This window comes from Zingiber officinale, chromosome 11A (assembly GCF_018446385.1).
Source record: "Zingiber officinale cultivar Zhangliang chromosome 11A, Zo_v1.1, whole genome shotgun sequence".
In the NCBI taxonomy this organism is placed as follows: domain Eukaryota; kingdom Viridiplantae; phylum Streptophyta; class Magnoliopsida; order Zingiberales; family Zingiberaceae; genus Zingiber; species Zingiber officinale.
In genome coordinates, this window is record NC_056006.1 from 35,777,691 (window position 1) to 35,798,046 (window position 20,356).

General features: G+C 34.9%; 1 protein-coding gene across 3 annotated transcripts; it reads right to left on the reverse strand.

Annotated features, from left to right (window-relative positions):
• Positions 1-1,186: 1,186 nt before the first annotated feature.
• On the reverse strand, positions 1,187-19,866 carry LOC122032354 (putative 1-phosphatidylinositol-3-phosphate 5-kinase FAB1D). Of its 3 annotated transcripts, none has more exons than XM_042591635.1 (14): positions 19,618-19,866; positions 18,806-18,850; positions 18,613-18,728; positions 18,493-18,526; positions 17,345-18,028; positions 17,061-17,205; positions 16,647-16,991; positions 7,744-8,526; positions 7,333-7,658; positions 7,114-7,240; positions 6,800-6,967; positions 2,204-3,619; positions 1,855-2,115; positions 1,187-1,777 (listed from the first exon to the last, which is right to left on the reverse strand). In XM_042591635.1, exons 2-14 carry the CDS (start codon positions 18,829-18,831, stop codon positions 1,445-1,447), a joined length of 4,764 nt encoding a protein of 1,587 aa, XP_042447569.1. In that variant the 5' UTR covers positions 18,832-18,850; positions 19,618-19,866; the 3' UTR covers positions 1,187-1,444. The 3 variants fall into 3 exon arrangements, with proteins under 3 accessions (XP_042447569.1, XP_042447570.1, XP_042447568.1); XM_042591636.1 differs by having other exon boundaries at positions 18,806-18,894; XM_042591634.1 differs by having other exon boundaries at positions 18,806-19,866.
• Positions 19,867-20,356: the final 490 nt, after the last annotated feature.

Sequence of the window (20,356 nt, forward strand, 5' to 3'; positions counted from 1 at the left end):
ATAATGTCAGAAATTATTTGACTTCAATCACTTCTCTCTGAACTTCATCTTGCATCAAATATTGCACCAAAAAATTGGTGCGACAATATTGGAGCAATATATCTTACAGCAAATCCAATCTTTCATGCTCGTACAAAACATGTGGAAATTGATTTTCATTTTGTTCGTGAACGTGTGGCAACTCAGCAGTTATCCGTCTCTTATATTTCTGCTAAAGATCAGATCGCTGACATCTTTACTAAGCCACTATCCAGACAACGTTTCAACAAGTTAGCAAGTAAACTCAACGTCAGAGATCTCCTGTTGAGTTTGTCGGGGGGTAAAAGAGATAAAATAGAATTATCAAAATTGACCAGATCAAATTACCAAATCAAATCATCTTAGTATTTGGATTATTCTAATAATTCTGTTATAATTATTCTAAGAATAACTCTGTTATTTATTAATTAGTTAATTGACCAAGTACTTTTTAAACATTATATATTGTATTGTCCTTAGGGCAAATATCAATGAACAATAGATTTTATTGCTTTCATATTATTTCTTGCTCTCTCCATATTCTTCTTCTTACAGATAGCAGAGGATCGACTTGTAGGCGGAGCAAATTTGGGTTCAAGAGGAGACAATGGTTGAGTCGTACACCTAACTTGGTTGAGTCATTAGAGGTGTCGCCCTAACCTTTGTCATTGCTGCCAAGGGTGGTTGCAGGTCGCAGGGTACAATGGCTACGAATGTTTGAATTTGTCAGAGCTTGAGGTTGGAGAGACTCAGCTCGGCTAGGAGTGTTCATGCACGGGGAAAGAGAAGGTGGCTAACTCAGACGAGTAATCTCCGGATACATCAATCCTCTTTTGAGGGTTTCACATATTAATTAATTTGTTATTGATCAATTATCACAAGAATAAGCTCAAACTTAGTCTGGATAGGTAAGAGTATTTTCAAAAACAACAATAGATTAACACATGAGAAATTAACAACCAAAAGTCATTAAAATATTTTCTTATTTGTCAATTATTGTCATTTGGACCGCTCTTTAATACATTTTTGAATAAATATAACCTGTCATTAGTCAAAATCCAGATTGGCATAAAAAATAAATGGATAACTTTTAACTTTAAATGCATATTACTAGTCTCATATTTTTAATAATAAAAGAACAATATATAAAATGCAACAGATATTTTCATCCACGGTCAAAAATGCTTAGCTTTTATTTGATGACAAACGTATGTACTGAAACATCACTATGAAACACCAAATTTTGAATCTGTTTAAAATGACTATAGGTACAAATATAGTGGAACTAGCATAACCCACAAATTTGCTTTAAAATCGCAAATAGTGAGAGGAACAAGCAATAACTATATACAATAACGAAGCAAGAACAGAAAAAAAATCAGAATGAAATTGAATTTTCTGCCGAGAAGGACTTTGAATTTTTCTATCACTGATCTGACAGCTCTGCATTATGAACTTTGGCCGAATTCTTTTTTCCATCGACACAAAATACGCATGTCAGTGAACAGTGTTCATAGTTCCAACTATGAGGAACTGCTAAAAAGTATCTGCTCATGAATTTTCTGAACCTTTTCTTGTACTCTTTAGGTGAAATAACCGTTGGTAGTTCATTCTTGGGAACGACCATCGAAGCTTTCACCCAAGTCTCCAGCTGCTTGTCCCATGTATACTGCCTCAAATAGTCTATAATGCCAAACACAAGCTCTTTTCGTTCATCATCCACTCCAACAAGTAGAGAGTAATCCATGACATTGATAGACTGTAAATTAAACATAAGGAAACTATGAAGATTTAAAAAAGAAAATTTTAGCTACTAATAGTTGGCAGCAAACTCACAGTGAGAAATGAAGTATCATTCCAAATGGCCCGTTGAAGAAGATGTTTAGTTTTCCCACCCAGATATATGGGGGATTTACACATGTCCTCCACAAAGTTTTGATCCAAGAGAACTGTTTTGCCATACTTTGCATCAGTGACATATCGAGCAAAGCTAGCACCCTTCAGATCATATGTTCGTGAAACTTCATGTCCAAAAAGAAGATTTTCCATCACCATGAGATCAGTTTTTATTTCTTTCCCATTCTTAATTTGCCGAACCTTAAAATCACAAAAAAAAACATTAATTAGACAGACAAGCCATTTGAAGTCTGCAATCTGGAGAACAAAATATAAGGTGTTACTATACCTGATACATTCCTAAGATTTTAGCAAGACAAGTTTGGCTCCCTGAATCGAAAGAATGAAAAACGTGCTTAAAATAATCAGGTCCAAACTTTAGGAAGGAATCCAGTTCTGTCTTCTTGATTTGTTTAATTATGAGCCTGTTATCCAGTGTCTTTGCAAAAAAAGCTTTGCTTTTCCCTCCTTGAGCATCCCACTTCTTGCAACGGCTTAAGGAAGTTATGTAAACAAGTTCTGAAGGACAACATTTCTTTCTGAGAGTATAAAATTGCTTCGCATATATGCAAACGACAAAGAAAATACTTTTCCCAGAAACCTTATCCATCCCCACAGCCACTTCAGGATGCAGAGTATCTGATGCTAGCAAATGATCAACAGATACTGAATCTTCAGAAATTGAGGTGAAAGACTCATCGGACAAGAGTGAAAAGTTCCTGTGTGGCATATTTATTCCTTCAGTCTCTGATGATCCTGTAGAAACCCAATTTGTAGAGATCCCAGAACTATCAGATGTCAAGCTATAAGATTTACGTAGCTCCTTTGGTTCATTGTCTGACAAGGTAGAATGATCTTCAGATATGGAAAGTGCACAGGCAATTATACTTGATATCTCATCCTGGGTAACAGATAGGATATTCTCACCAGGGCCGATTGGAAAGTGTAATGAGTCCATTTCACCAGAAGAAAGCTGATGCAATGGAGAAAGATAAGATGGCGTGTAGGCATTAATAAATTTGAACTTTCGATATGAGCCACCATTGAGATCCTTTCTGTATTCCCTCTTTAAATCAGAAAATGGAGCCCAAATCAATTCTTCTGGACCTTCTGATTTTGCATAAACACTTGTAGAAGAATCATTCACAGAGGGTTTAGTAGTCATTTCGGAATCAGCAACTGCCTCGTCATCTTTCAGATCATCAATTGCTTTATTGACAAAAGGATCTTCAACAGCTTCTATAGAATGATCAAATTGTATGTCACTGGAAATATATGCAGACACTTTCTCATTACTGTTACTATCTCTGGGAGATGAAGGTAAATCACCTGGTTTCCGTGGGAGTTCAAGAGAAGATGATACCAACACATCATTCAGTGATTTATCAGAAAACTTTCTGTCTGATTGTACCAACTCAGCCAAACCAATATCAAGAAGCTTATTGGAGTTATCATTTGTCTCAACAAAAATTTTAGTTGATTGAACATCAGCATCAATTTGTATGTCATCAGCAGAAGAGGTTGTTTCATCTTCATGACTAGGCACTGTGGAAACTTCATCAACTACAAGCACACTTTCCCTTGGGCATTTCATATCTCGGAAAAGGCAATCTAAACGGCGGTCCCAAATATATAACTCAAGAAGGAGCTCCTGGTTAAGCCACTTTAAACCAAGAACCTCATAAGTTGCCTTCAGCAAAGAAGCCTGGATAGTTTTTAATAAATGAAAATTTCATTCTATGTTAAATCAGCATTAAAAATATCATGCTGTGAAAGTAACAAAGTGAAACAACACAATGGAAGGATAAAAATATTGATTCTCACCCACAGGAATGTTGTCGATTCTCACCTAGAGGAAAGGAAATTGCAAATTGTATTAACTCAAAACTTATTTATTACATGAGATCCTAACCCCTTTTTATAATTTGATGGCATGACCTATTCTTTATAAAATAATACTTTTCTAAAAGAATCCTATATTTTTTAATAAAACCTAACATACTTTTCTAGGAAAACTAAACAACTTTTTTTAAAAGTTTGAACTAATTATAAAAAATTAATGACTTAAACAACTTCTAATAAAATTAAACTCTAGACTGCGTTATTTTCCTCAACAGAAGAGAACTTAACTTCGTCAAGTGGGAAGGTGGAGCAATTATGAAGTGGAGGTGTCTTTTTGGCCAACTTAGTTTATTTTTTCAAACATTGCATTTTTTATGTCAATGAGTTTACTTTTGTCGAAGGGGAAGGTAGATTAGTTGTGAAGTGGAGGTGTCATTTTAGCCGAATCTGGCAATTGTTGGTTTATTTCTTTAATCATTATTGTCTTTTTATGCCAATATGGTTCCCTTACATTATTCCTCCACTAAGGAGACTGCGAGTTGTTGACTTATCTTCTTGGATCATCTTTTTTGAGTGTATGGAATAATTTCTTTGATAACTCGAGCTCAGAGGATAAAAAAGTTGTCATTGATGGGAGTGTAGGAGTCAACACCAACAATATGTGACCAGTCAATTCAACAAAGAAAGGTTTGAATGTTCCCTGATATGGTAGTAAGTCCTCAATATTGAAAATTGTATTAACAACATATGCATTAACACTGTTTTTTCTCATAATTTGAAAAGGACCAAAAGAGGGTTTATAAAGCTTTTTGAGCAGTTTTAAGGACGTACTTGAGGTGAATGCGGACAAGCACATAGTCCCCTACATTATATTCCTTAAATTTACAATGTGCATTAGCTTGAATTTTATAAGCCTCATTACTCAACGATATTGGAAGAAAGAGAAATGGTAGGTAAGGGAATCAAGTCAATAGGTTGACATTCTTTCGACCCATACACAATTTTAAATAACTATAAAATGTAGATTGGTTTATCAAATTTTTTGTGAGCGAACTCGACAAGTGGTAGGTTAGACAGAGATCCTGGGATCCAATCTTTGGTGTAGTTGGCCATACAGAAGGGTTTATAAGTTAACTTTATGTAAATTATGTCCTTAAGTTTCATGGGACTGATTAATCTCCTAGGTCACTAATGGTACCCTTTTCTTTTCAAATGTGCATTATGTGAGAAGAATGTGGGATTGTCTCAACTATTGGATAACCTTGGTGAGCAAGTTAGGCTTGGATTTTAGTTTGTTGGGTTTTGCTAGGTACATTTTGATTTTTTTCCATTGTGTTTGAAAGAGTAGGTATTTTCTCATCTGTCATGAGTAACAAAGCAATCATAAAGCCAAGGTCGGCCAAGGCTGACACATTCATAGAAGAATATATGATGGGTCTTTGGAACCAAACACTGTTGTGTAATTAATTGGAAGGGAGGTTCGATTTACCCATGTCACTTGATAGAGCCTCGGGTGTGGTTCAGGGTGGTCGACTTGAATCCTAGAAAGGGCTTGTGTGCAAACTATGTTCACGCAACTTCCATTGTCAATTATGATTTTACAAGATTTACTCTCACATTTTGTATATATGTGGAAGATACTAGTGTGTGTTTATGTGTTATCTAACACGGGCATTGAAGGATTCAACGGATTGCATTGGTTCCTTTGATCGATTCTTTAGTTCTCAATTTTCATGGTTCTCATCAAGAGGGTTAACTTCTTCGTTGTTTTTTTGTTTCAAGGCTAAAACTCTGTGAGGACATTTGGATGTTATATGACCTTTGTGATGACAATTAAAACATTGAATATTAGAGTTTTCTATTTTCCTAATGCTTGCATATTTGTCTCTATTCACTTGATGGCAGATTCATGATGAGTTGGGCTAGGGGGCTTGCTAGATTGTGGTGACACTTTATAAGTAGGATTGTTACTTGTTGAGGGGCCTAATGGATGCTCTTCAGCCTTTTGGCAAGCCTCTTCAATCGAGATTAAGGTAAATAATTTTACTAATCTTTGAATTTCAGATCTCAATCCATCAATGAAGTAGATCAAAATTTGACTAGGATCTAATTTGGGGTTACAACGCATTTGTCAATTTTCAAACTTACTTAAATATTCATTTACGCTCATGTTTGATTATTCTAGATTGATCCACAGTGTATTATTATTTTCTAAAGTATGGTGTGGAATATATTTTCTACTTTGAATTTGTTTTATCTCTACCCAATGTGTAATTGGTTCTTCCCAATTTGCGATGTATTAATCTTGAATACTCTGTACATATTTAAATGCCAAACCTACAAATTTGAATTTTGTAAATCGTACTTGTTTAATTTAGGTCATAATATATTAGTCAAAGTGATTCTCAATCTCAACAATCAATCGACAAATGCATTTGGGTCAAGACAACAATCAAAATTAGGGACATCTAATTTGACTTGGTGGGCAGTATCATTTTCTGATCTAGTTTAAAATTTAGGTCCAGATCTAAACATAAGTCAGATTTGGGTGTCCTAAAAATGATTTACTTTGTACCGATTGATGGTTCCAACGTGGATGATATACATGGGTGATTGTTGAGCTATGTGTGATATATGAATCATGTCCTTTATATTTTGTTGGTAGAATGAGCTGTAAACCGTTCTAGGCCTTCCACTCTAAATCAGTGGGTTTTAAGCTCGTCTTCCAAAAGTTCAAATCTAGTATCTAATTCTATGATAGTGGGGTTTTTTCATCATGATGATGTGGTGGTCTAACAAAACCCCAATTTCTCTAATAAAACCACCTTTCTAGAAAAACTAAACAATTTTTTTAAAAATCTAATAGTGGGGTTTTTTCATCATGATGATGTGGTGGTCTAACAAAACCCCAATTTCTCTAATAAAACCACCTTTCCAGAAAAACTAAAGAATTTTTTTAAAAAAACTAATTATCAAAATTAAAGACTTAAATAACTTTTTAAAAAATTAAATTCTTGACTGTGTTACAAAGCATTAATGAAACCTCAAATTCAGCCGTTTCCAGTATCAACATCTCTTCAACTTCAGCAAATCCTTTGAGTGAACCTGAGATCTTAGCACATTGTTTGACTTGAGTGCCAATATATCTAGACTTTAAGTTCTGCAACAGGTCTGAAACTTCAGAGAAAAGTTTGCACCCTCGAGAAAGAACCTTGAGTAAAATCATTATGTAGGTCAATAATGAAGAATAAGATTTTAAAAAATGGTGTTAGATGTTGAATTTCATTAGTTCTAACAGAAAATCAATAGCAGAAATATTATAACAAAATATTTTACCAAAAGTTAAAAAGTACATACATCTTTCATTTCTCTCTTAAACCACTCTTGTCCTTTTGGATCATGGAACTCCAAAACAGGTGGTGGTTTACAAGCAACATATATCTTGATTGATGAATAAACAAACATAGCAACCTTCGAGCCTAATCTGCATTTCCTCAAAGTACGCAGAGGTTATGCATCCAACAAAAAGAAACTACAAAAACTACTTAAAACAAATAACAAAGAAGATGAACCTACCCAAAAAAACGTAGGAAATCCCTGTGCAATGAATGGCCACAGTCAGATAGCCTACTAGCTGCAGAATGACCAGAGAAACTGAGTTCTAAGAACTTCCCAAATGAAAGACTACATGCCGAACTAGATAAGGGGACTCTCCTTGTGGGTATCTCACTTCCATTCTTACATCTCAAACAACGAGTCCACATCCAAATTTTCCCTTCAGACTCACCGGGCAGATGGAAATCAGGAGAAATTTTCTTGATGTATACACTTAAATTCCCATTCTGATGAGTGTAAGAGTAAACATGTGCGTCTGGTGGTTCACCACAAGAAGTGCAACCACTCTGCAAAAAAAATACCCATTAATACCAACTCCATTTGATATAAAATATCATACTAGTGAGCAAAGAAATTTAAAAAAAAAACAACCTGATCAAGCAACATATCTTTCAGAAATCGTCCTAGTGAAATGTCAAAGTACCCATAATATTTAATACGGGAAAGATGACTCTGATCGCATATGGTTGCTTTTGTTATACACTGTTTTGAAAGTAAAACCAAAATACTCTGTGAATCCAATACACTCTCAACTTCATCCTTCTGTTGTTTCTTAGAAATGTAAGCATCATCGTCGACATTAATAGAGCCCTTGATCCGATTGCCCTTATAATCAAAAGCTCCATTACCTAGCTTTACTTCTTTAGTTTCAGAGTTTTCTGAGATTCTGTGATCAGTTTTTTTTCCATCGTATATTGTATTTTGAATGACAAACTCTACTGAAGAAGATTCAGCATTGGAAGTAGATTTGTCTCCATGATGGGAAGAGAGAAGAGATGGCAAATTTCTAGATTGAAAGGAGCCTAACATATTTGTGTCAACAAAACCAGATTTTTCAGAAATCATATATGCTAAGTGAGAATCTGATGATGTCATCCCATCTTTAAAACTACCAAATGAACCACTGCATATTGGAACATCTACTCCTTGCTCTGAAGCTACAAAAGACAAACAACCTTCATGGTTAATCAAGCAAAATGGTTCACTATTCAAATTTCCACTTTCTCTTCTTGCAACATTATTATCAGTGAAAAACACTCTTTGATCTGCCAAGAATGAAGTCTCAAGTATCAAATGGTATCCGGCAAAAACTGTGTATTGAACAACCCGCTTAATCTGTTTCAGTTCATTACTCTCAGCACCCTTCAGCAATATCTGCAAAAATTCAACACAAAAAGTACTTAAATAAACAAAGTTTCTGAATCCAAACATGGTCTTGCAAGAATCCCGAAGGCATATGTTATTTACATTTTTAAACAAATTTATTTAATTAGAAATGAGGCAAGAATAGGTTTCACACATTAATACAAGGCTACATGTAGAAAGATAGGCTTTGGTGATAGCAGCGGAATACAAATCTCAGTTGTATTCGTTGACATCATCATTGCCTCTAGAGGAAACTTGCAACAAAAGATAATCCTCCCATAGCACTTTGCTAATAATTTGATGCGACAATATTAATTGAGAAAGTATTGGTCATTTGGATAGCACAATAAAAAATTCTATCAATCCCCCACTTACCGTTGATGGTGCAATCGACCTCTGATCAAGATTGACCAAGCTCGAGTTGGGTTTCAATGTTTGATCAATATATTTGATGGTTGAGCGAAACATCAAGTAGGTCACAAGATTGATTGAATAATTAACAATAAAGAAATTCAAGTGGGTTATGACCAAATAAGGATTAAAATCTCATGTCGAACCGGCGAAATAGGCAAAATAGGCGAAACATTTCATTTCGCATACCCACCGGCACCGGCACGATCCCCTCGGCTGCGGCGAAGGAGTCGTGCGACTCCAGCGGTCACGCCGAAGGGGTGGCGCAACACCAACAGGTCCCACCGGAGGTTGGCCGTGGGGTTTTAATTACAACAAAGACATTTTTTTTAATTAAAATTGAACTTAGTTTGATTATCTCAATCAATTCCTAGCCATGATAGAGATAATCCAAAGAGGCTTAACTAAACCCTAATAAAATTATATAATTAATTATATATTTTATTTATTTTAATTCAAAATATATAATAAATTATTTATTTATTTATCTCATAGTGATATTATTTTTTAGTGGATCTAATCAATCCCAAATTTAAATAAATAGCCAAACATATTCTTAAAATACTAATCGAATTATTCCATTAAATTATATAAAAATTATTTAAAATTCTAAAAAAATAATAAAATTTTATATATTCCTAAAACCCTTTGTAGGGTCCATGATGCCATGATGGCCTCCGCAGGTCATCGCAACCACAATTGAAATATGATTTTTTTTATAAATAAACTATTATTAATAATAGTTATAAAATATTAAAAATTATTTCAAAATTTAAAATAATTTTAGATTTTAATAAATATTTATAAAATAATTTAAAATTTTTCAAATAATTTTAAAATTAAATATAAAACAAGCTAAAATTTAAAAAATATATAATTCTTAAACTCTTCAAATAGATTTTGTAAAATTAAAAATTTACAAATATATTCAAAAATTAATTAATATTTTCAAAGAATTTTATAATTATTTTTATCCTTTCAAATGTTTTTATAATTTTAAATTTAGTTTTGAATTTTAAGGATTACTAATTTTTAAAATAATTTGTATGAAATTTTAATAGCCATTATCTTATGAGAAAATATTGAAATATAAATTTCACATATCAAAATATAAAACATATTTAATAATCAAATACTAATAAAATTAATATGCATTTATATTTTAAAATTTTTTAAAAAAATATTGAAACTACATCGACACGATACAATACCGAAGGATCGAAATCTCGACACGAGTCGAGATTTTAATCCTTGTGATGAGACAAAGTTGGTAAGAGAGAAGTTTAAGTTGGTCGTGGTTGACCATACACTTGGTATTTGAGAATCTAACAGAGAATTGACAAGGGTAAAGTTCAAGTGAGTAACAGTTGATCAGACACTTAGTAATGATGAAAGTCAAGTCATGGAAGACCAGATGTTAGACATGAGAAGAGAAGTTTAAATAGGTCATAGAGGACCGAATGTTAGATGTGTTGGTGAAGTCCTTATAGATCATAGAAGACCGAATGTTAGCCATGAAAGGGAAGTCCAAACAGGTCAAGGTTGACCGAATGTTAAAAAGGGAAGTCTAAACAAGTCAAAGAGAACCAAATGTTTGGCAATAGTGAAGTCCTGATAGGTCAAGGTTAATCAGATGTTAGGTACGAGCCATGTTCTAAAAACCATCATTAAGCGCCGATTAAGCGCGCTAATGCGCGAAGCGAGGAAGAAAAGCTTCGCTTTTGGCGAAAGCGGGGAAAAGGCGGTCAAAGCATGTTTGACCGAATTAAGCATGATTAAGCGCGCTTAAAAGTGCTTAAGCGGGATTTTTTATTTATAATTTTAATTAATTTGTAAATTTTTAAAGAACATAAAGAAAAAAATTTGGAGAAAACGAAGAGACACAACGTCTCTCAACTCTCGAGAGAAAACCCATAATCTGTCGTAAACCTCCTATCTGCTTGCCATCAAGAAAACCTAAAGAAAGCGATCGGAAAGTATTACAACTTGTCACCGACTTCAAATTTTGTATACGAATCGGCGATGGGGGTGGCGGGGACGGCGGCAGGGGCGATGGCGACAAGGGCGACGGTTTCTATCCGATCTTGTCTTCTTGTTTCCTATCCATGCTTTGCTTCTCTGCACGGTCAGTCTCCCCGGCATTTTATTGAAATTTCATCGATCGACCTCTCGCTCGAAAGCAGGTTTTGATTCGATCGCCACTCTCTGATATGTGATTCAATGTGTATTTTCACAGAGAACTTGTTTTTAAATTTGGAAATTCCAAAAAAAGGGTAAGAGGTGAGCTTGAGATGGATGTTCTAGAATCCAATAAATCTAATTTGAGTTCCGGTTAGGGCTCTGCCTTGAAGAACTAGTTCCTCATTTGGATATGGAAAGGAAGTAAGATTGTCTGTCTAATTGAGACCTTTATGTAGTCATAAACTTTGTAAGCTAAGGTATTCCCTCATGGTACAAAGAAGTCATAATGTTTTGTTGTTCTTGCTGATTATAGGTTCTCTGAGGCTGTGAATTTTAGGCATATTGTTGCAAGCATGAGGTGGAATTTTGTCAGACGAAATAAACGGCAATCACCTAACAAAGTTTTAGAATTCATGGTCATCTCTGGTTTTACCAATTATTAGGACAAATCTAGATCATGCGATCTTTTTTTGTTGAAGCAACCAACAGAGGGCTTGTAGTAGATAGTTGTTCTGTTTCTTTTTGTCATATTAAATACATGTCTTTTGTTAAGAATTAAGATTTTGTTTTCTGGTGCATGATCCTGTAAATGATTGCAGAATTTTGTTCGGAATTTTTTTTTTTGAGTCTCTCATTCATCAATTATTTACCTTTAATCTACTCCTAGTTCAATGAGCAGAGTATTGTTTTTGCCTTACAAGTTTTATCAGTTCAAAAATTTCTTTTTTATTTATTATTGTGATGTTAATGAAGTATTTTTTTATGTACTTTAATTTTAATTCGTGTTAATTATCTTTTATTTGGAGAAATTTGGATTGTGAGCATATGGTCAATTGGACTTGTATTTCGTAGGGATCAATGGAACAATCTTTGATGGCATCTAACTCTAATTCTAAAGACAGCGAATTGAAAAAAGAGTCCAGTAATGTTGGATGGGAGACGACTGTGTTTATAGATCCAAAAAATCCTAACTCTGTTAAATGTATTTTGTGTGGTAAAGTTACAAAAGGTGGAATATGTTGAAACCCCAAGGTTGATTTGATGTGATCAACAAGTTAAGTTAGGTCCTATGGTATTTTAACCCTGTGTCTAAGTGCAGGAACTTAGGAGCACAGGGAATCGAGCGGAATACGCAGCTAGCGAGAAGGATGGCACAGGAGAGTGCGTCTGAGGGACGAGGCGCTGCGGAAGAGTACACCGGCGGACGAGAAGGAAGCGTGTGGTGTTTCCGAGGGACAAGAAGCCGGAGTGGAAGATTGCTCGAGGAGCAAGGCAGCTAACGAGAAAGTCGGCACGGGGTGCGATCAAGGGACGAAGAGCTGCGGATGAGTACGCTAGCGGACGAGAAGGAAGAACGCAACGATTCCGAGGGACGAGAAGCCGGAGCGGAAGCCTGCTCGAAAAATTGGTTCGGGTTAGCCTTATTTCGATTAGCTGAAATCACCCAAGCGAGCGGAGCCAGAGCGGAAGATCCGGACCGAGGCGAGCAGCACAGGAGCAGAGGGCCCGGACCAAAAGTCAATAAAGTTGACTTTAGTGATCCGAGCGTCCAGAGTTGAATTTTGACTAGGATCGCGTCAAACGCGATCCGTTACGAAGGGGATAAAAGTTTATCCTCATCCAGGCACCCCGACTAAGGCTATAAATACAACCTTGGTCCAGAAGTTATAAAATAGACAAGCAATTAGCATTTCCAACACTTATGCGCTTCATTTGTAGTTTAGCTTCTTTATTCTCTGTGCTTAAATGCTGTAAGAGGCTTCTCCACCTGAAGGAGATATTCTAGTGCGCAATTCATTCCTTGGATTAACAACTTCCCTGGTTGTAACCAAGTAAAAATACTTTTGCCTCTTCTTTCCTGTTTTATTTGTTTACTTTATTTATGCAAGTGTTATTTTGAAAGTTCGAGAAGGGTTGTGCTTTTAATTTTTGCAGGGTTATTCAACCCTCCCTTCTAGCTGGCCAACGCGGTCCAACAGAATATATAGGCACAAAATTCATATTTCGGGAATCAAAGGAAAAGGTGTGAAATCATGTGGGAGGGCAACCGAAGAACAAAAAGAAAAATGTCGTTCGGCACTTGAGGACAACAAGTCTAAGAAGCTAGAGAAGGTATTGAATCAATCTAAGATAATGAATGACGTGGTTATGACTTTGAATTCTCGTGAGGAGGAAGATGATGAAATAGCTATCATTGAGAAAGAAAGCAAAAAAAGGTCCATCAATGTAGGACCCATAGACCAATTTGCAAAGTCAATTAAAGTAGATGATGCTTCTACGAGTGCAAGTAAGAAAATGAGGCAGCAAAATATTAATGATGCAATTGCTAAGAAAAGATTACTTGAAGTCCATCAATATTTGGCAAGATGGGTGTATAAAGCTGGATTTCATTTCCATGCAATTGAGCATGATAGTTTTAAAAGATTTGTTGAGGCTTTAGGACAATATGGTCCAGGTTATATCCCTCCTTCTCAATACCAACTACGAGGGCCACTTTTAAAAGGAGAGGTAGAGAGAACAAAAGAAACTCTAAAAAAGCAAGAAGAATGGAAAAATAATGGTTGTTATATTATGACAGATGCTTGGAGTGATAAAAAAAGAAGAAGTATCATGAATTTGTGTGTGGACTGTAAGTTGGGTACCACTTTTATTTCATCGAAGGAAGTTTCAAATGATGCTCACACTGCCCAATACATATTTGATTATATTAATGCATGTATTATTGAGGTTAGGCCTCAAAACGTGGTTCAAATTGTGACTGACAATGCTTCAAATAATATGGCAGTTGCAAAACTGTAAGCGTTAGAAAGACCCAATATATTTTGGACATCATGCGCCACTAACACAATAAATCTTATGCTTGAAGGAATTTCTAAACTTCCTATGTTTAATGGAGTGATCAAAAAGGCAAAGTCTTTCACTATTTTCATTTATGCACACCACAAGACTTTGGCATTGATGAGAAAGTTTACAAAAAGGGAGATAGTTAGGCCAGAAGTCACTAGATTTGCAAGCTCTTTCCTAACATTACAAAGTTTGCTAGACAAGAAGCAAGAGTTGAGAAATATGATGACTAGCAAAGAATAGGATAACACTAAATGGCCTAGGAGTAAAAATGGGAAAGAGGCTTTTGATGTTGTTGTTCCAAATGATTTTTGGAACTCGATGGATTTGTGCTTGTGGATATTCACTCCATTGGTAAAAGTTCTTAGACTTGTTGATGGAGAGGAGAAACCATCCATGGGTTTTGTGTATGGAGAGATATTGAATGCAAAAGAGGAAATTCGAAAAACATTCAAGGAAGAGAATGATTATTTGCTGATTTTAAACATTATTGATTCCAAAAGCAAGGGTCGTCTTGATGGTCCGCTTCATACCACAGCTTATTTTTTGAATCCATATTACTTCTTCAAGAATCAAAGTATAAAAGATGAACCTTTGATAACGGACAATATGATTGTTTGTGTTGAAAAGTTCTTTCCCGATGCTCAAATGCAACATCATGTGATAAATATTGAATTGCCAAAGTACACTCAAAAAGAAGGTGCTTTTGGGAAGAAACTAGTAATAAGTGGATGTCATATTAATGATCAAAATTACAATCCAGGTATATTGACATTATTCTTGATTTCCTTTCATATTAATATATTATTGTTATCATATTTTGTCTCTTTTTATGTTTTTCAATATTTTCTGGTAAGTTGGTGGGATTTCTATGGCAATGAGACACCAAATTTAAAAGTGATGGCAAAGAGGATCCTTGGCTTAACTACTAGTTCATCCGGCTGTGAAAGGAATTAGAGTGTCTTTGAAGGGGTAAAATATTGTTAATTGTCTTGTTATATTTTAATTTGATAGTTGTATAATAATTTATAAATTACTCTTAACTTTTTTTTATTTTTTTCTTATCTAGATACACACCAAAAAAGGAATAGACTAAATGCTACAAGGATGAATAATCTAGTTTATGTCCAATTTAATGCAAGATTGATGAACAAGAAGAAGGGCAAGGATAAATTAGAGACTTTACTTGCACGTGATGGTAGCAAGGCACAATCTTGGATAGTTGAGGGTTGTGATGATGAAGTTGATATGGAGATTGACACTTTACAGCCAACAAAAGACACTGATGCTAATATTATAGGGGAGTCCAATGAAAACGAGTTTGTATCGGATAATACGGAAGATGAGATGAATGAAGATGAGATTGAATTAGAATCAGACAAGGAATTAGATAATATCTAGTTTTTTATGTTCTTTTATTGTGAAAATTGAAAACTAATGGATATTATAAACTTTGTGACTTTTGTCTTTCTAAAAATGTGAGAAATTTATGCATGAACCTTAAATTTATCATGTTTAAGTATTATTTGATCTATTTATTTGTTTAAGATAATTAAATTTTATTTAAAAATATAAAATGCTTTTTTACGCTTAAAATTGTCCTAAACTCGCTTAAACTTATAAAGCTTGAAGCTTGGACTTGGTGCTTCGTCGCGCTTCACGCTTTTTAAAACATTGGGTATGAGAAGGGAAGGGGTCAAGAAGGACTAGATGTTTAGCAATGGAAAAGTCCTGACAGATCAAGGTCAACCATATGCTAGGCAAGAAAAGTCCTGATAGGTTAGACTCAATCGGATAATAAGCAAGGGTAGAGTACAGCCTTGGTATGGCTCACATTAAGGTATCGATCGACTGATATTGAGTAGCAGTCGGTCGATTGAAGAATCATAAATCATAAATTCAAGGTTTAAGGGGGTTTGTGGTATAAGCAATAAACTATTGGATGATAGCAGTCGAGTAGTGCACTTGACTAATGACACTGTGAGACACACAGTAGGTTTCGCAATCAATTCGAGAAATAAACTAATGTTGGTAGACTAATAAGTGAAAATCAATCAACTAATGTTGAACTAGATGGAGCCGTAGCAATCGACTGATAGGCAAATTCTAGTCAGGACAACAATCCTACAAAAAAAAAAGAGGGTTTTCTTAATGATTTTGATAGGCCAATTCTTGGAGGGTTTGTCAAAGTGTTGTTGCATTCCAGATCTTTAAGAATCAATCTAAAGAAACCACCACATGAGCAAAGCAAAGATTTCTTATGTAAATTGTTTATTTGCATTGTATTCATCTTTATCTTTTATATTTGGTTTGTGTTGCTTGTAAGAAAAGGTACTATAAGAGGTTTCTCCATCTTAGGAAGGCGTCTGAAAGAGAAAGAATAGTGGTGCAACAACTACGACTTTAGGCCACATAGAGTAGGAACCGACAGTTCTTCTGAACCACATAAAATCGAGGTGTTCTTGTGTTTGTGTTTTATATTTTTGTTTCTGCTATGTACTAATATGTACTAATCTATTAGAGACGAGCACACGATCATAGAACAAGAAATGAATATCGCTATGTGTGCAACCTCAAACAGTTATCTATGTGTGCACTCTCAACCAACATTAACAATTTCCAGAATAAAGAAATGCAATAGTTAAAGAACGTCAAAGAAAAATGAAGTAAAAAAAAAAAAAAATCATACTCACAGTAAAACCCAATGGTTTTTGAAATCCTTCTAGATACATTAAGGTTTTGCTTGGCTTTTTTCCACCTTCACTAACATTACTATATTCTTCCACAAACCTTTCAATGTGGAAAAAGTCGCAATGTGGCAGGATCAATTTCGTTGGAAAATTAGAAGAAGAAATTATAGGAGAACCAGTACATAAAGAAATCCTTGCCAACCGATGATGCTTCATATCGGACACCATAGTTATTCCTTTCTCGATCAGAGATTCTTGTATGTCACGAGAAATATTTTTCTCCACTAAAACCACATTTGGATGACAAGCCTCTATCATTTCAGTCATGCTCTTCAAATATTCCTTTTCCTGATTAAAGGAATAAAAATTAAGAGCAGCAAATTCAAATAATTATATTAATTTTATTAATAATCTAACCTGCTCCATGGAGTTAAATGATGATAAACCTACAGAAGAATGGCCAAGGATCCCCTGAAGAAGTAGGAGTTTAGGATTTTTGAACTTGGTCTGCATGTGCTTATGAGCAGCATTCTTCTTAAACACTAATCCATTGATCAGTTCGCTGAAACAAAGAGTTCTCATTGATCAGTTCACTGAAACAAAGAATTCACAATAAAGAACTGGTTTTATGAAAATCATGTAACATAGAACAGACAAGATGGCAAAGGAGACATAAAACCAAATGCCCATCTCCACCATACCTCTGTTGAGGACTACCAGATGCTATACATTTCACCTTCACATATTCCCCAGGATCCATTGCTCGTCCTTCAGTAGCATCTGGCTTCACAAGCAATGCAGCTTTCCAAGATAGGGAAGCAACAATGTCTACCCACCCATTATCATCATCTATCCTAGAAAAAGTAACACCTTCTGATGCTAAAAAACGACTAACGAGAATCTTGAATTGTCCATTCATTGCTTCTAACATTGCCTTTTGTCTTTTCTCTCTGGAAGTTTGAATGCTTCCATGATGCTCATCCAAACTGCTTAAAGAACTTGCCTGTTTCCACTCTGTACTGCTGTACTCATCATCATCATGATTGTCAGCAATGCTGGGTTTGTCATCTTCCATGTTTTCTGGTTCAGGAGGTAGCCAGATGTAAGGATCTGATTCGAAATCAGGAAACCATGGAAGAATATCGCCATCCATGTGATTTTGAATATGATACGAAACAAGCCTAGAATTTTTGGATTGAGCATCATCCAAGATGCCATTGCTTAATTTGTTTTCGTCTTCGTTATTTTCAAATGAACTAGATGATATTTTTTTTCCAGATGAAATGTGACATCTGGAGCCACCTTCATTGCTCCCATCAAGAGAAGACTTTTCCTTGAAATCTCTCAGTTTTTCATCAGTATTTAAGGTAGCATAACCATCCTCCCTGTAAAATGAAAGCTCATGAGCATTGATCCAACCAAGTGGAAAGAACATTTTCTTGAAAAGAATGTCCTCCCTCTCCTAGTTATCCATGCAAGTAAAACAAGCATCAAGCCATAGTGTATGGACAAATTTCTCATAGTTAGGCAACTGATATGTAGCCAACATCAGATGTTGTAAATTAGGTTAAAATACATGAAAGATTGAAGATAAGGACTTTTTAATTCTATGTACCCTTGTAATTTCAGTCTTACATTAAATACCTCTTAGTCTATATGCATATGTGAGTGAAAACAACATATATAAAAACAAATATTTTTATTCGATGAATATGAATTTAGATTTTCTTTTATTTTGTTTATCATTTTCTTTAAATTAACATATACCTATCTTGTTGTATAATCTTTTTATAAACATCATGTTCCTGAAGAAGACAGTATAACATCAAAACAGGTGAATCATATATACCTGCCCTGCACATTCAGAGTAGCCTGTATATCACCTGGATAAAAGACAGATAAATCAAGCAACTCAGCATCAATCTCTGGTTTTTTTGGGGGAAAGAAAAACAGCAAAATAAAATCTTACTAAAGCTTGAAGAACAGATTTCACAGCCTGATATACAACTAAGAGAATCGTCCATTATAAAAGATTCTTCACCATAATTGCCCTGACTGGACTTGTAGTGCCGTGACTGATCTTCACTGTTTGAAAGCAGAAATTCCATCAATTCATACCATAAAGAAACAAAGGCAAATGGCAGAGTTACTGATTGCACTACCTAGAAGTGTCTGTTTTAGGAGACATGATTGGCACATGTATTCATCTGAATCCAACCATACAAATCCAAATGCTCCACCAATCAGTATGCTACAAGAAGAAAATGAAAAAGAAAGGAACAAAAAATGCAAAGCTCGCATATAACAGAAGTAATTCAATCAAACTAATAAAAATTATATGTTATAACACTTTTGTTGTAAATGTAGTGCAAAATTCCAAATTTAGTTGAAACTAAGGTTGAGTTGAAAATTTAGAGTTAGAATTTGCCCCAGAGAAAGACACAACAGTCATCCTTCTACCGTCCAGTTAGCACTAAATCAATCAGGATCTGAAGAGATGAATGGTAATAGACCCAGATCCATGATAAAATCTCGAAGGAATTGGGGCAAGTAGAGAAATTTGGAAACATAATCACCAGAAATGACAGAAACATTATCAAAAGAAAATAACCCAATTTAAAGTAAACAAGTATAAAATCCCTAAGCCAGGAGAACGAATCCCTGAAACAGACACTAATAAAATCAATTATCTGATGATTGGAGGTTAAACAAGACGAATCAAAGAACGCTAGTAAAACCAACGCAGATAATAGAAAAGCTAGTTAAAGACAAAATCCACTATCATCATGATGACGCAATAAACGAGATCCCCAAGTTCAAGTGCCAACCATACGGTACAATCCAAAAACCAATAGAAAATTATTTTAAAAAAATCAAAAACTAAAATATCTATTCTCCCTACCGGTCCTTACCCCATTTAAAGAACAAGGGAAATAACAAAGAAAACAAAAAACTTGAGAAGGACATAGCATACGGGATGGAAGAAATCCAAGGACACTGCTTCACTAGGACTGGCCTCTCTCTCTCTCTCTCTCTCTCTCTCTCTCTCTCTCTCGATCCGATGCTCTACGTGCTAAACCGCAAAGAATAAGATTAGGGGACGGAACATGAAATTCTCCGAACGAGGAAGAAAAAATAGAGGAGATGAAAAAGAAGAAAGAGGCAGAAAAAAGGAAAAAAATAATAAACAGAAGAAGGTAAAAACAGCTTCCTTGGATGGAGCCCGCTGGAGAGTGTTCAAAACCATTTTTTATAGGTACCAACAACTTGTACCTTATGATGGCCTCCGAAACATACGCGGTCGACAAAGGAAAACCCACTGGGTGGGTGGTGATTCATGCGCTGTTTACAGCGTTACTTATTTACTTGAAATACAAGCAGCAAGAAATATTGATCTTCAAAATATTTATTCTATTTAAATCTTTAATTTTTTTTTTATTTTTTTATTACTTCTAAGATAAATTATTTGTGTAATATTATTTGAGAGACGGGTTACTTAAATCGTTGGATAAGTAAAGAACCGACAAAAATGATGGCATTTTTTTACTTTCTTCTTTTGTAATTTATTGTACTTCCACTTACTTATTTCACTCCGAAATCATTACCCTAGGATGGAATGGTAAAGCACTTCCCTAATTAATAGGATATTCATAATTTGATGGAATGGTAAAACATTTTCATAATTAATGAGATATTCACGATTCAATTTTTAA